This window comes from Panthera tigris, chromosome B1 (genome assembly GCF_018350195.1).
Source record: "Panthera tigris isolate Pti1 chromosome B1, P.tigris_Pti1_mat1.1, whole genome shotgun sequence".
Lineage (NCBI taxonomy): Eukaryota > Metazoa > Chordata > Mammalia > Carnivora > Felidae > Panthera > Panthera tigris.
This window is the reverse complement of record NC_056663.1, coordinates 82,728,394-82,741,231: the sequence shown is the minus strand read 5'-3', so window position 1 is coordinate 82,741,231 and position 12,838 is coordinate 82,728,394. Positions and strand designations below refer to the sequence as shown.

At 36.2% G+C, this 12,838-nt stretch overlaps 1 protein-coding gene across 11 annotated transcripts in view; it reads left to right on the top strand.

Annotated features, from left to right (window-relative positions):
- Nucleotides 1–11,620, top strand: part of GAB1 (GRB2 associated binding protein 1) — a 121,959-nt gene extending 110,339 nt beyond the window's left edge. For 9 of the 11 annotated variants that reach the window (XM_042983842.1, XM_042983841.1, XM_007091775.3 and 6 more), the window contains 2 exons: nt 4,311–4,433; nt 7,303–11,620. In XM_042983842.1, the coding sequence (XP_042839776.1) occupies nt 4,311–4,433; nt 7,303–7,461 (282 nt within the window). In that variant the 3' untranslated portion in view covers nt 7,462–11,620. The remainder of the gene's footprint in view (nt 1–4,310; nt 4,434–7,302) is intronic. The other 2 variants (XR_006216756.1, XM_042983839.1) reach the window with 2 other exon arrangements.
- The last annotated feature ends 1,218 nt before the right edge of the window (nt 11,621–12,838 follow it).

The window sequence follows — 12,838 nt, the reverse complement described above, 5'->3', positions numbered from 1 at the left end:
CTCTGCTATTTGTATTTTAGATGCATGTATTGGTTATGATTAGGTTCACCTCTGAGTAACAGACATTTATCTCTTTCTCATGTAAATAAGTCCAGAGAGAGTCTAGCCAGGGTTGTGTGGCAGCCCTGTCCTAGGAAGCCCTTAGGGATGCCTGCCCCTTCCAGCTCTCCAGTCCACCATCTTCTGGGTGTGGCTCACATGCTCCTAGAACAAGATGCTGCTGCACCAACACTTCACATCCCAAGCTACAAAACAGAGGAGGGGAAGAAGGAGCAAGGGTACAGCCTAACTAACTGCCTTATAAAGAAGGTTCCCAGAAACTGCCATACACACAGAGACACAAAGGGGCTGGGAACCATAGCTTTTCTTCTGAGGGACAGCGGGCCTGACTAAAAATCCCATTCATGTGAGAGAGGGGAGGGCAGATATTATCAGGGCACAACCAGGTCGTATCTGCCAGGAGAAGCAGAATTCTGATGTCAAAATTTGGAAGGATTAACATTTTAGTGGCTTTATTTTCTTTAATTTTTTTTTTTAACGTTTATTTATTATTGAGAGACAGAGAGACACAGAGCGTGAAGAGGGGAGGGGCAGAGAGAGGGGGACACACAGAATCTGAAGCAGGCTCCAGGCTCTGAGCTGTCAGCACAGAGCCCGACGCGGGGCTCGAACTCACAAACTGCGAGATCATGACCTGAGCCGAAGTTGGTCCCCTAACCAACTGAGCCACCCAGGCGCCCCAGCTTCATTTTCTTTAAAACAATACTCTTTAGGGATTCAAAATACAAAGTCCAGTTCTCTCGACATGTTTTACGTCTTTAATGTACTTTAAGCAAAAACGGATTCCTCACAACCCTATGTTGTCAGGAAACAAAATTTAAGTGATTTGAAAAGCTTGATTTGGTGCTTAAACTCACTTTAAAATATCAAATTTCGGCAGTGCTCAGAATGAATAAGATAATTTAAAATATTTACATCAGCCTGGATTAGAATACAAACCAGCTATATCAATAACACTTTCCCTAATTTGAAGGCAGAGCAATTTTTATTAATTGGCTTCTGCTTTGGGATTCACTGTTTTTCAACTTGATAAGTGGTGTTTTATTATTTTTATTACCTTTTTTTTTTTCCTCATTATAGCAAATAGACTGGGAAAAGTCTACATAAATCCTCAGTGCTACATCAGAGTACATATTATCATCAATTTTAATCTTTAGGTGGCTGAATGGACTTTTTATTACAAAAGTAACTTTTTTCTGAGATACTAAAGCGTGTCCTTTTGCCTGAAATATAAAAATTTTGCAAAGGGCATGTAATAGGAAAGTTTGGAAGTGTGATTTATCATGAAGGGAAAAGACTAGAGAGGAAAAATATTCCAATCAAAAAGTCAAAGGAAATAAAAATATGAAATTGTTTGTTCTTTTATACCTCGTAAGGTATAAAACATTAAGCCAGAAAGGTATTTTTGCCTGCCAGCTGGTGAATTTCTGAAATACTTAGGTCCTAAGTGTTAGAAAAAGCAAAAATGTTCTGGGTGAAAATATCTGCCCACCATTCACAATAGAAAAACCAGCCACCATTGCCATCTCTTCACACTGCCAGCTGCAAGGGTTGATCATAATCCGGACAACTCTTCCTTAGAAAAGAATGTGATAGTTACAGCAATATTTTCCACACCTCTTTGCAGTTAGTGCATTAAAGGTATACCATAGAAATTCACAAGATGTCATTGTGCCTGGACTGATCAGTAAAAAAAATTGTCTTGGAGAAGTTGAGACAGGATCAGATCAAACCTGGCTTATACCTACAATGAAGATTAAATTCTATACATTGACGTTTTGAAGCATGACTTATTTCTCATACTAGTGATCATGGAGCAGGCGGTGTTTAATGAAACAGTGAATTGGTGGTGCTGCCTGTTAATTTATAAAAAGATCCAAAGTCAGGCATTCGTGAGGTGAACCCTTAATGTGACACCTAAAATGTGAGTGACCACACGTCACTATTAAAGACATGAATATTGTTATACAACAGTAACAACAAAAATACCTTCAATAACTTTTCACATTTTAAAAAGAATTTTAGAAAAACAAAGCACTACTGTTATCTTTTTTTCTCAATTCACAGAACATTTATGATAACTCCTAGAATCTTAGGGTTTTTCTAAACTGTTTTGGGAAAATACTGGGTTAAAGGCTAGAACGCAGAGACAGGCTGTTCGTAGTTGAAATTCGATCTAGAGCAAATGGACTGCCTTGCAGGGACACAAATTTTAACAGTATTTAAAGATGAAAAATTTCCAATTCTAATAAAAACTAGACAGAAAACAGTTTAACCAGCAATTCTGAGACATTCTCTGTAGAAACAACTTACTGAAATTAAATGTGTACATCATATGAGCTCGTGTGTTCCTTTCATGAGCCTTGCAATAGTATGAACAACCGTAGGCATTTCCAATTAGGGGTATTCCAGGCAGGGGTTCTTTCACAAGTCACATTTGAATACAAAATTGCACACACACACCACACCCCTGCTTGATATTTTTATATGAGAATGAAATGTAGAGTCATTCAGAAAAAAACCCAAAAAACTAGTTTCTTTATAAATTAAAAAAAAAGGGGGGGGGAGAGGGGAATGGCTATTTGTACATTACCTTTTTTGTGCCTTACATGTTATTGTTAAAATTTTTTTTTAATGTTTTATCACCAGTAGTTGGTAAATTCAGTTTAAAACTCTGTTCCCACAGGGGTGCCTGGGTGGCTCAGTCGGTTAAGCGTCCGACTTCAGCTCAGGTCATGATCTCATAGTTCGTGAGTTCGAACCCCATGTGGAACTCTGTGCTGACAGCTTAGAGCTCGGAGCCTGGAGCCTGCTTCAGATTCTGTATCTCCCTCTCTGTCTGCCCCTCCCCTGCTCACGCTCTGTCTCTCTCTGTCTCTCAAAAATAAAACTGCGTTCCCACAAATAGAGCCCTCACATTCCAGCATGCAGGTTGCTTGCTCACATTACACACAGTATGTAGTGTGTCGAGTAGACTGCATAGTACTGCATTCATGGGTACATGCAGTTCAGACCATGTCCTGCTCACTAAGCTGTGGGCCCTGGCACAGAGCTGGGTAGCCCCACAGGAAGGAGCACCATTTTCTAATTCACAAAAATGTTTCACGCGGACTGTCAGCAGCCCTGCTTCAAATGAGGGAATAGAGTCAATATTGCAAATTCTAGCAATTGTCTTTTGCCTAAATCACAGCTTACTCTGTGTGACTTGAGCAAAGACAAAAGGAGTAGTGATATATAAAAGGATTAGCAGATTCAGGTTTATGCAGTTTCCAAATTGTTTTGTTCATCATAACAAGTATAATTTTAAGTATATCACATCGTTAAGGTTTTCTTCAAAAGTATGTGAGTATTCCTATCTCTGTGATAGAAGACAAAAGAATGCTAGCTGCTAGTAAATATATAGTCTCGCCTATGAGAGGTCCAGAACATTTCTGGGTGAGGTTCAAAGCAGCAAGGCAGAGAAACAAGGCATTTGTTGGCACACCTTGGGAAGGACTGTCGTAATTCACATAGAGGGCATATGTCGGGGCGTCAGTTCGTGTCATGCTTTCCTTCTTATGAGCATTGATCTTGAAGTTCCTAACATCCTGTTGATTTTGCATTTTTCTGCCTTAGGCTTTTTTGTTTTTGTCATGTATTGCTGTCCTCTATCTGTCCTTTATCTGTTTATGGAGAGTAACCCTTGTATTGTACAATTCCTAGTAGAACAGAAGGGATAAGGCTAAAGAGAAGACAGAAGAAATTAAGAGCTAAAAATTACAGGTTGAAACAAAGCAGACTTTGCCAGTGCAGTCATTGTTTGTAGGCTTTAGTTAACATACATATTCTAAGCTAAATTTTAGCGTGAAAGTCTTAAAATACAGAACTTTTTAAAAATTTTAATTAGAAAGCAAGGAGTGAAAGGATCCAGTAGTTTAAAAATATAATCAAGTAAAGATATCATTTAAATAATGTTCAGTTGGAGCTATTGGCAGCCAACTCTAGCTTGATGTTTTGGTCTTAGTTTGAACCCAGTTTGACTCTTGAAACCATGTTTAGCTTACTCTAAAGCCTAGTTGTAATCAGTTCTGTTATATCACATATGTTCCTCCAATCCTAAAAGCAGATTTAATTTTCTCAGAAGACATTTTTTTTTTTATTAAACCATAGCCTCTTAAAATAAATATTTTGGCTTTGGTAGATGGCAGACAAAATAAGCAACAGGTCTCGTGGATGTTCAATAGTAGATTTCATTGTATCACCATTTTCAGAATCTTTTTGGCAGTAACAGCCTTGATGGGAGAAGCAGTCCTATGGTCAAGCCCAAAGGAGACAAACAAGTAGAATACCTAGATCTGGATTTAGATTCTGGGAAATCCACACCACCACGTAAGGTAAGTGAAATCTCATTCTATAGACACAATTAGCTCACCTTTTAAAGCCAAAGAATCATGTTTCCTTTGGGGAAATTTTATTAGTATGTTTAATTTAAATTTAGTAAAGTCTATTACTTAATATTGTTTCATAAGTCACAATTAACAAAGTCATGGAGAGTAATCCCTAATGGTATATAATAGAAATTATACACGTTCTCCTCTTTTAGTGGTTACTGTTGAAATGCCTACTTAACAAAATCTTGTCTTCATTCTCTTTCCAGTGTTAGCTCACATTATTCCCCTTTTGATTTACATGCTATTTTTGTCCAAAGTTTTGGTTTTTTACTTTTGTTAAACCACAAATTACACATTAGTAGTATTCTGGGTTTTTTCTTTTTTAATGTTCATTTATTTTTGAGACAGAGAGAGACAGAGTGTGAGCAGGGAAGGGCAGAGAGGGAGGGAGACACAGAATCTGAAGTAGGCTCCAGGCTTTGAGCTGTCAGCACAGAGTGCGACACGAGGTTCAAACTCACTGACCGCGAGATCATGACCTGAGTCACAGGACGCTTAACCAACTGAGCCACCTGGGCGCCCCAGTAGTATTCTTATTATATAGGTAGTGCTTACTTAACATTGTCCTACATATTTACCACCTTCCCTTTCTTATCATTCCATCTTGTTCCTCAGTCTTTCCTGTCATAATCATTTTTTCTTCCACCTGAAATACATTCTTTAGAAGTTCCTCTTGTGGAGGTCTGTTAGTAGTAAATTCTTGCAATTTTTGTTTGAGGGAAATGTCTATATTGTGCCCTCATTTTTGAAAAAGAGTTTTTTTGCGTTCACAGTTCTTGATTGGCCATATACTTCTTTCAACACATGGAAGATACTATTCACTATCATCTGGCTTCCATTGTTCCTACTGAAAAGTATGTTGTCAATCTAGTTACAGTTACTCTATAGATAATTTGTCTTTTCTGTCTGGCTGATGTTAACATCTTTTCTGTATCTTTGGTATTCTGCAGGTTTACTACAGTGTGTCTAGACATCTAGACGTAGATTTCTTTTTATTTATCATGCTTGATGGAAGTTGTGCTGTTCTTATTTTTGGATTTGTATTTTTTATCAGTTCTGGCAAAGTCCCAATCATCTCTTTAAATATAGAGCTTTTCCACTCTTCCTTTTATCCTCTCATTTGAGGTTTCTTATTAAAGATTTGTCAGAACATATTCTATTTTCTGTGCCTCTTTTCACTTTTTCATATTTTCTCTTTATTCATCTCTTTGTTCTTACTTGGATTATTTCTTTAGTATTATCACCAGGTACACTAATTCTCAATTATTCTGTTTAACCCATTGTTTAATTTTTAATTTCAATTATTTTTAGTTCTAACATGGAATTTTGCTCTTTTGTTTCAAATATGCATAGCTGTTTTGAATAGCTTATTTCTTTCATGTATTTTATTCCTTTTATTTAGTTTCATTTTTTAATTCCTTTGAAGATTTTATACACACATAATTTATTCTGTTTATGCAATCATTTCAATATCTGAAGTCCTTGGAGGTCTGAATCTGTTTATTGTTTCTGCTCACACTCTTGATGGCTTGTTTCCTTCCATGTTTTATACAGTTTTTTGCAAATTCATTTTGCTGAGTCTATCTGAGAATCCTGCAGACTTCAGTTTCCTTCAGGATAGATTTACATTTTCTTCTGCTGGGAAGCAATGTGCTACAACTATAGGACCACCTCAGTTTGTTTCATTGGTCCCTAGCTTAACAGGATAGCCTCAGATTCGACACACCCTCCCACTGCGGGCCTCCTGATTGCATTGCTGAGATTGACATTCATCTGAAGACAACAGTTCCTGTAAAGTTTACATTGAACAGCTCTTCATGCCCTGTTTCCCTCACACATTGGGTATTTCTCTTACTTTCTAGAGAGCCCAGCAACGCATTAATAATTCTGTTTGGGGACGCCTGGGTGGCTCAGTCAGTTAAGCGTCTGACTTTGGCTCTGGGCAAGATCTCACCGTCTGTGGGTTCGAACCCCGCGTCGGGATCTGTGCTGACAGCTCAGAGCCTGGAGCCTGCTTCAGATTCTGTGTCTCTGTCTCTCTGCCCCTCCCCCGCTCACGCTCTGTCTCTCAAAAATAAATAAATGTTCAAAAAAAATTTTTTTTAATGTTTGTTTATTTTTTGAATGAGAGAGAGAGAGAGAGAGAGACAAGAGCACAAGCAGGGGAGGGGCAGAGAGAGAGGGAGACACAGAATCCAAAGCAGGCTCCAGGCTCTGAGCTGTCAGCACAGAGCCTGACATGGGACTCGAACCCACAAACCGTGAGATCATGACCTGAGCTGAAGTCTGGTGCTTTAAGCAACTGAGCCAACCAGGTGCCCCAATAATTATATTTGTTTTAAGTTAGTTAGTATCTACTTGTATTTTAGAATAAGAGGTCGTGTCATCCTATGTAGTTTGCCATTCTTGAAATACTGTTTTTCAAAAAACATTTCTCGGCTCTGCAAGTCAACACTGGTACATGTTCTGAGGATTTGAAAAGGTCAAGGTTAAGCTAAAGGGAGAAGCAAGCTGTATATCTTAAGATGAACCAAGTGTCTGTGATCCTTACTTTATAAGAATTTCATCTGTGTTGGGAGCATTCATCTAAATACTTACATACAGTGATTTTAAATTTAAGGGGAAAACAGTGTACAGTGAGGAGAAAAACAACATTGTTAAATTGAAGTAATGTTATTTTTGTATGTATGTGACCCAGTAGAACTTCAAGAGTTATTCACAGTGCATGAGTGTCTATGTTTTAAGGCTAAATTTCACCAAGAAGAACTCTCTTATACGTGGGGTTTTATGGTTTTCTTTCTTTGCTTTTTAGCAAAAGAGCAGTGGCTCAGGCAGCAGTGTAGCTGATGAGAGAGTAGATTATGTTGTGGTTGACCAACAGAAGACTCTGGCTCTAAAGAGCACTCGGGAAGCCTGGACAGATGGGAGACAGTCCACAGAATCTGAAACACCAGCCAAGAATGTGAAATGAAAATACTGCTTCGCTGTTTCTGAACAACGAGAACTAAATTGTAAACATAAATCCTGTTTGAGATGACCTGACACTTCTATTCTAGGTAGATCCTCAACTGAGTAGAATTGAAGTCAGAGGACTTTTCACACATAATCAAGCAATTTAGACAGTAAATGGTGCTTTGTGGTATCTCAACAATCCATAACATGTAAATAATGTGGGAAAATACTATTGTTTAGCTCCCAGAGAAACATTTGTTCCATAGTTAACACACTTGTAGTATTACTGTATTTATGCACTTTTTCATTTAAAACGTTGGTTTGGGTATTCCCAAATGTTACTTAACATAATTCCTTTGGGAGTTCTTGTTTTTCCTCACACTACTCTATATAACAATACTAAGTTAACTAAGCTACTTTTAGATTTGGAAATTGCTCTTTAAACTGCACTCTAACAACATTAAAATGAGAAGTAGATTTACAATTTACCTGTCTACCTGAAACATCAGGTGGTAGCCATTAGCCTAAACTACACAGTATAGACGGGCTCGTCATTCACTGCGTTCCAAAGTGCTGAGGATAATATATGTACTGGTGTCAGGAACTAATTCTCTGGTTCATGTACATTTAGTTTTCAATGGTGGAACTTTATTATATTTTGTTAATTACAGTGTTTTTGGTTCATTGAGTGAAGATTCTGCCAGGTGGGATCTTGCACCTTGGGAAGACTGAATAATTACACTATCAAGTAAGCCTACAGATCACTTACCGGCATGCAGTGATGATGTGCTCTCACACTTGTTAACATGTATTAAACTTTACATTATTTGCAAAGATAGATTATATAACCAGGTACGTACCAGGCACTGATGTGCTAATACACTGATCAGGTTTAGACAATGAGCTTTAGTTGTGTTCTTGTTAGTCCTAATATTGGTTTCCAATTTGGACTTAAGGAAACATTCACTGTTAGTTATAGCAACATACTGTGATTTTTTTTTTAATTAGACAGTAATTCAGATTTATTACTCTGAGAATGAAATTCTATCTTTTGACACCATAGTGCCCTTTCTATGATTTTTTTAACTTTACTTAATATTCTTCTTGGCCTTATATTTAAATCCCTATGCAATTAATATTTTATATCTACATTTTTTTAAAAAAATAGATGTTCTATAAGTGATTCTTGTATGTAGCACCAGTTGCTTTTCCAGTAAAAGAATTAAGGATTTTGTACTGTGATTTATATTCACTGCCCTAATTTGAGAAATTTTGGAGTATTGTTATAATGTGAAATCTTAGAGTCATGAACCTCTTCCAACCAGATGTCTGAAATCACCAGAGGAATTATATAATTCTGTCTCACCTGTAATACGGTCCTGTGATACAGATATCAAAACCACAAATTATATATAGTGAGACTACAGTTGTATTTATCTGTTTTGGCTTTGCAGTGTAATTTAGAAAGCAGGTATAATTTGTTTGTTTGCTTGTTTTTTTTAACTAAGTTACAAACAATCTCTTATGTATTGATTTGGGACTTACTAACAGTTTTTGGAGGAGGCAGAGATAAGAGTACCCACAGCTGAGGCATGACTCCCTCCATTCAGACCTCTAACTGTTGCCTGAACACACAGATGTGCCCTGATTTCTGGTCTTTTGGCCATAGTACTGTGCCTAATCAATGTAATGGGTTTATTTCCCCAATCCACGAACTAAAATTGTTCATAACAAGATGAATTGTAGACTAGTAACATTTGATGCTTTTAAATGTTTGCTTCTTTTTAAACAAAAACTAAAACTCAGAAGTGAATTTTCAGATGGATTTTTAAATAAAAAAAGATTGTTTGAATTTGGTGTGCACAAGCTGTTTTGTAGTGAAACCACAAAATAAAATCCAAAGTTACTGAAATGTGCCTAAACCATTAAAACACACAACACAGTTGATGTGTGAAGATGCTAAATTGTGTTATGTGGAAGTTGAATGTATTTTCAGAATTATAACACAATAAGTATATTATTAATTCAAAAATGGAATCTTATCAGAAGAGTTCTAAGGCAAATAGACTTTTAGTGCAGTTTTTCAATTTTTTACAAGTTATCCTTTTTGAAGACCTGCAGCATTCTAATTGGTCGAAGTTTTTCCCATTGTGCAGAGTAATCTAATAACTGAAATGTGTTAGACAGTTTTAGCAAATGAAATCACATTATACATCGTATTAACAGATTAAAAGATAGTTTCTTACGGAGCATTATTTTCCAAACATTTGTTGAATAAAATTTTGTCTAACCCCAACACATAAAGCCTGAAAGGTTCGTTTTGTCAGTATAAATATTTTGGGTTCACATTTAAGTTTGTTTTAGTCCATTACTAGGAATAGAATTTGTGAATAACACAAATGTGTAATTGGCATTATAGAGTTGGTAGAAAACCTCAGCAGCCCATTTATTTTTATATCTTATTTTATTTGCATACTATCAAGAAAATTTGGGTTCACACAAACATAAGTAAGTGTAAATAATAGCAGGTTTTAAACACACATCTCAGGAGGTTCTTTAATTAGAGATAGCTGAAGTTATATTCCAAGGTTTAAAAAAAATAAATTATTCTGGTCGTAGAAGTTAATACATAGGCATTCTCCAGTATGGTTTAAAAAAAAAGGTGGGGGAGGATATTTAACACATTAGAATGTGCATTTTTATTAAGTTTTCAAAACTTAATTTGATTCAAACCTTTTGAAAACCCTAATCACCTCCAAGAAGCTGAGTGTTGGCCCAGTGAGAGTTGAAAGCCACTGGTTAATCATGTGACAAAAGTCAGAAGTCTCTTTCTCCCACATGTTTGATGTTCTTACTCTCTATTCCTTATTTTGAAAAACTGTAAAATCTTATGAAGGTTTGAATACCAAAGCACAGTTCTGCTTTCAAGAATTGAAATTTAAACTTGAATAATTTAAGCTACTTAAACCACAAAAGGTATCACTTAGTAAGCTATAAAAGATGATTTTTATCTACACTCTAGTTTATACAGTTTCATCTTTATTTTCATCAATACCATATAAGCTACTGTGAGCATTTTAGAGAATTCCATAAAGGTACTATGAATGTGTGTGTGTGTGTGTGTATGTGTGTGTGTGTGTGTAGCATTGTATTTAATCCTAGACTAAATTTGATACAGAAATACTGCTATACTTGCATCTTAAGGTCATGCATCAATTTCTTCTGGACTCTGTATTTAATTAATGGGGGTCACAATCTTCGTATTCATAAATGCATTTAAACTGGAAATTGAACACCAGTGTTTGTCTTTCTTTTTCTACTAGTAGGAAGTTGTCTGCTTACCCCCTTTAGTGAAAACGGTATTTTTGATGTTTTTTAAAATGTTAGCTACTTTATGCCTGTACTATAGACACCGATCATAATTCTTGGATGCTTTCAAGCACTCTTAGTGCCTCTTTCTTTGGCCCATTGAAAGTACTGGTTAGTAGTATTTTGAATGAATACAAAGCCAGTAAAGTTATAGAGACAACGAGGTGAGCCTGTCCCTCCTAATCCTGTCCTGGGTCATTCCCGTAGGTCTTGTCCTTTATTGTCAGATAAGCAATCAGCTCCATAGCAGGGATTGTACATATGACCAAATCAAGTGATTACAGGGAGAGAGACTTCTATCCTAGGGTAAGACTTATTGTCAGTAACATCTGATACGTTATATGTAAATCTGTATGTAATTTAAAATACAGCTCTTAGATGAAAAGCCATGGTGTATATAAATAATGTAGACATTATGGACTTGATAAGATGAAAAGTTGATTGTTGGGTTGTGGAGATAATTGGTTTTTACTCTGACTAAATATGTTTATTACTACAACTTGAAATAATTTAGTTTGTCTTCTCTTCCATAGACGTAACTTTCTTTCGGTTCATTATAATGTCTGTTATGAGTCTCAGCAAACTGTTTAGTCAACGGATTAACGTAGCTTCTACTTTCTTAACATAGAAAGACATGGACTTGTGTGAGTTGTTGTAATCTGAATCAATTGTTGATAATCATCCCAAATTTCAACAGCAAAATCTTATGTATAAGTTTATTTTTCCCTCTTGCACAACTTCTTTTGTAAAGATCCAATTGTAGATATTTTCTGCTACCAAATAAAACTTTTCAAACAGTTTGGTTTCAAGACTTTAGTCAGTTTGGATACTGAGATTGTAAACCAAAGACATATAAATTTATATTTCTAACCCTTCCTCAGAGTCTTTAAATCAAAAACCCAACTCTGCCATTAACTATATGTTGTCCCTTGAACAACATGAGTTTGAACTGTGTGAGTCCACTTATTTACAGATTTTTTTCAGCAAATACAGAGCAGTATTCTAAATGTAATTTCCTTATGATTTTCCTAATAGCGTTTTTCTAGCTTATTTATTGTAAGAATACGGTATCTAATACATGTAACACAAAATAGGAGTTAATTGTTTATATTATCAGTAAGACATTCGGTCAACGGTGGGTTATTAGTAGTTAAGTTTTAGAGGAATCAAAAGTTATATGCATATTTTTGATTGTGCAAGGGGTCTGTGCCCCTGAGTCTTGTTCAAGGGTCAGCTGCACTTCCCAGCCCTACGTCTATAGGGGTCACTCATTTTCTGCAACAAAGATTGCACTAGATCATGCTAAAGTACAATAAACACACCCTAAATAGGAAAAGCTTCTGAGACGGTTGCCACATGCATATGCTCTTGTTATTCCCTCATCTAACCAGTACAACCAGCCTTTCGTTGAAGAGAAGGCCGATAAGTAAGGGTCTGCATGCAACCTTCTCCGTCAGAAAATACTTTTTATGTATAAAACACGACTTGGGAAATGATAACTGGCTGGGCTTTTTCATTTCTATGAGAGTTTCCAAACACCTCTACTACCTCATAAAACCCCAAGAAGGACCATGTGAGTCCTTTGGCCACTCATGCCAGCATTTTGCAACTTTGACTCATTAAATCGTATTTGGGAAGTTCTGGGAGGGTGAGGTTATCTTCTCTGAGATCATTCTCTCCTCATCTGTGTTTCTAGCACCTTGTAAATGATGAAATTTCTGACTATTTGCATATTATTTCTTTGGGAAAAAAGCTGCTTTGTCTGATAAACACTTTCTGAGTTACAGTTTTATTAGGAGAGTTTTATGGAGAATAACTTGGCAATTCTGTGAATGTGTGTTATTGCATATTTAAAAATTGAGTCAATGATAGGAGGCATTTTATTAACTGTCGTGATGGGTAACATTCCTCCCTGCAGTTCCCTGTTTTATTACAAAAAGTGTTTTTGTAATAAAATAACTTGAACATATATAGAAAACTAAGTTTCTAAGATGTGTTTCTATACTTCATTAGACAGAATTTTATTA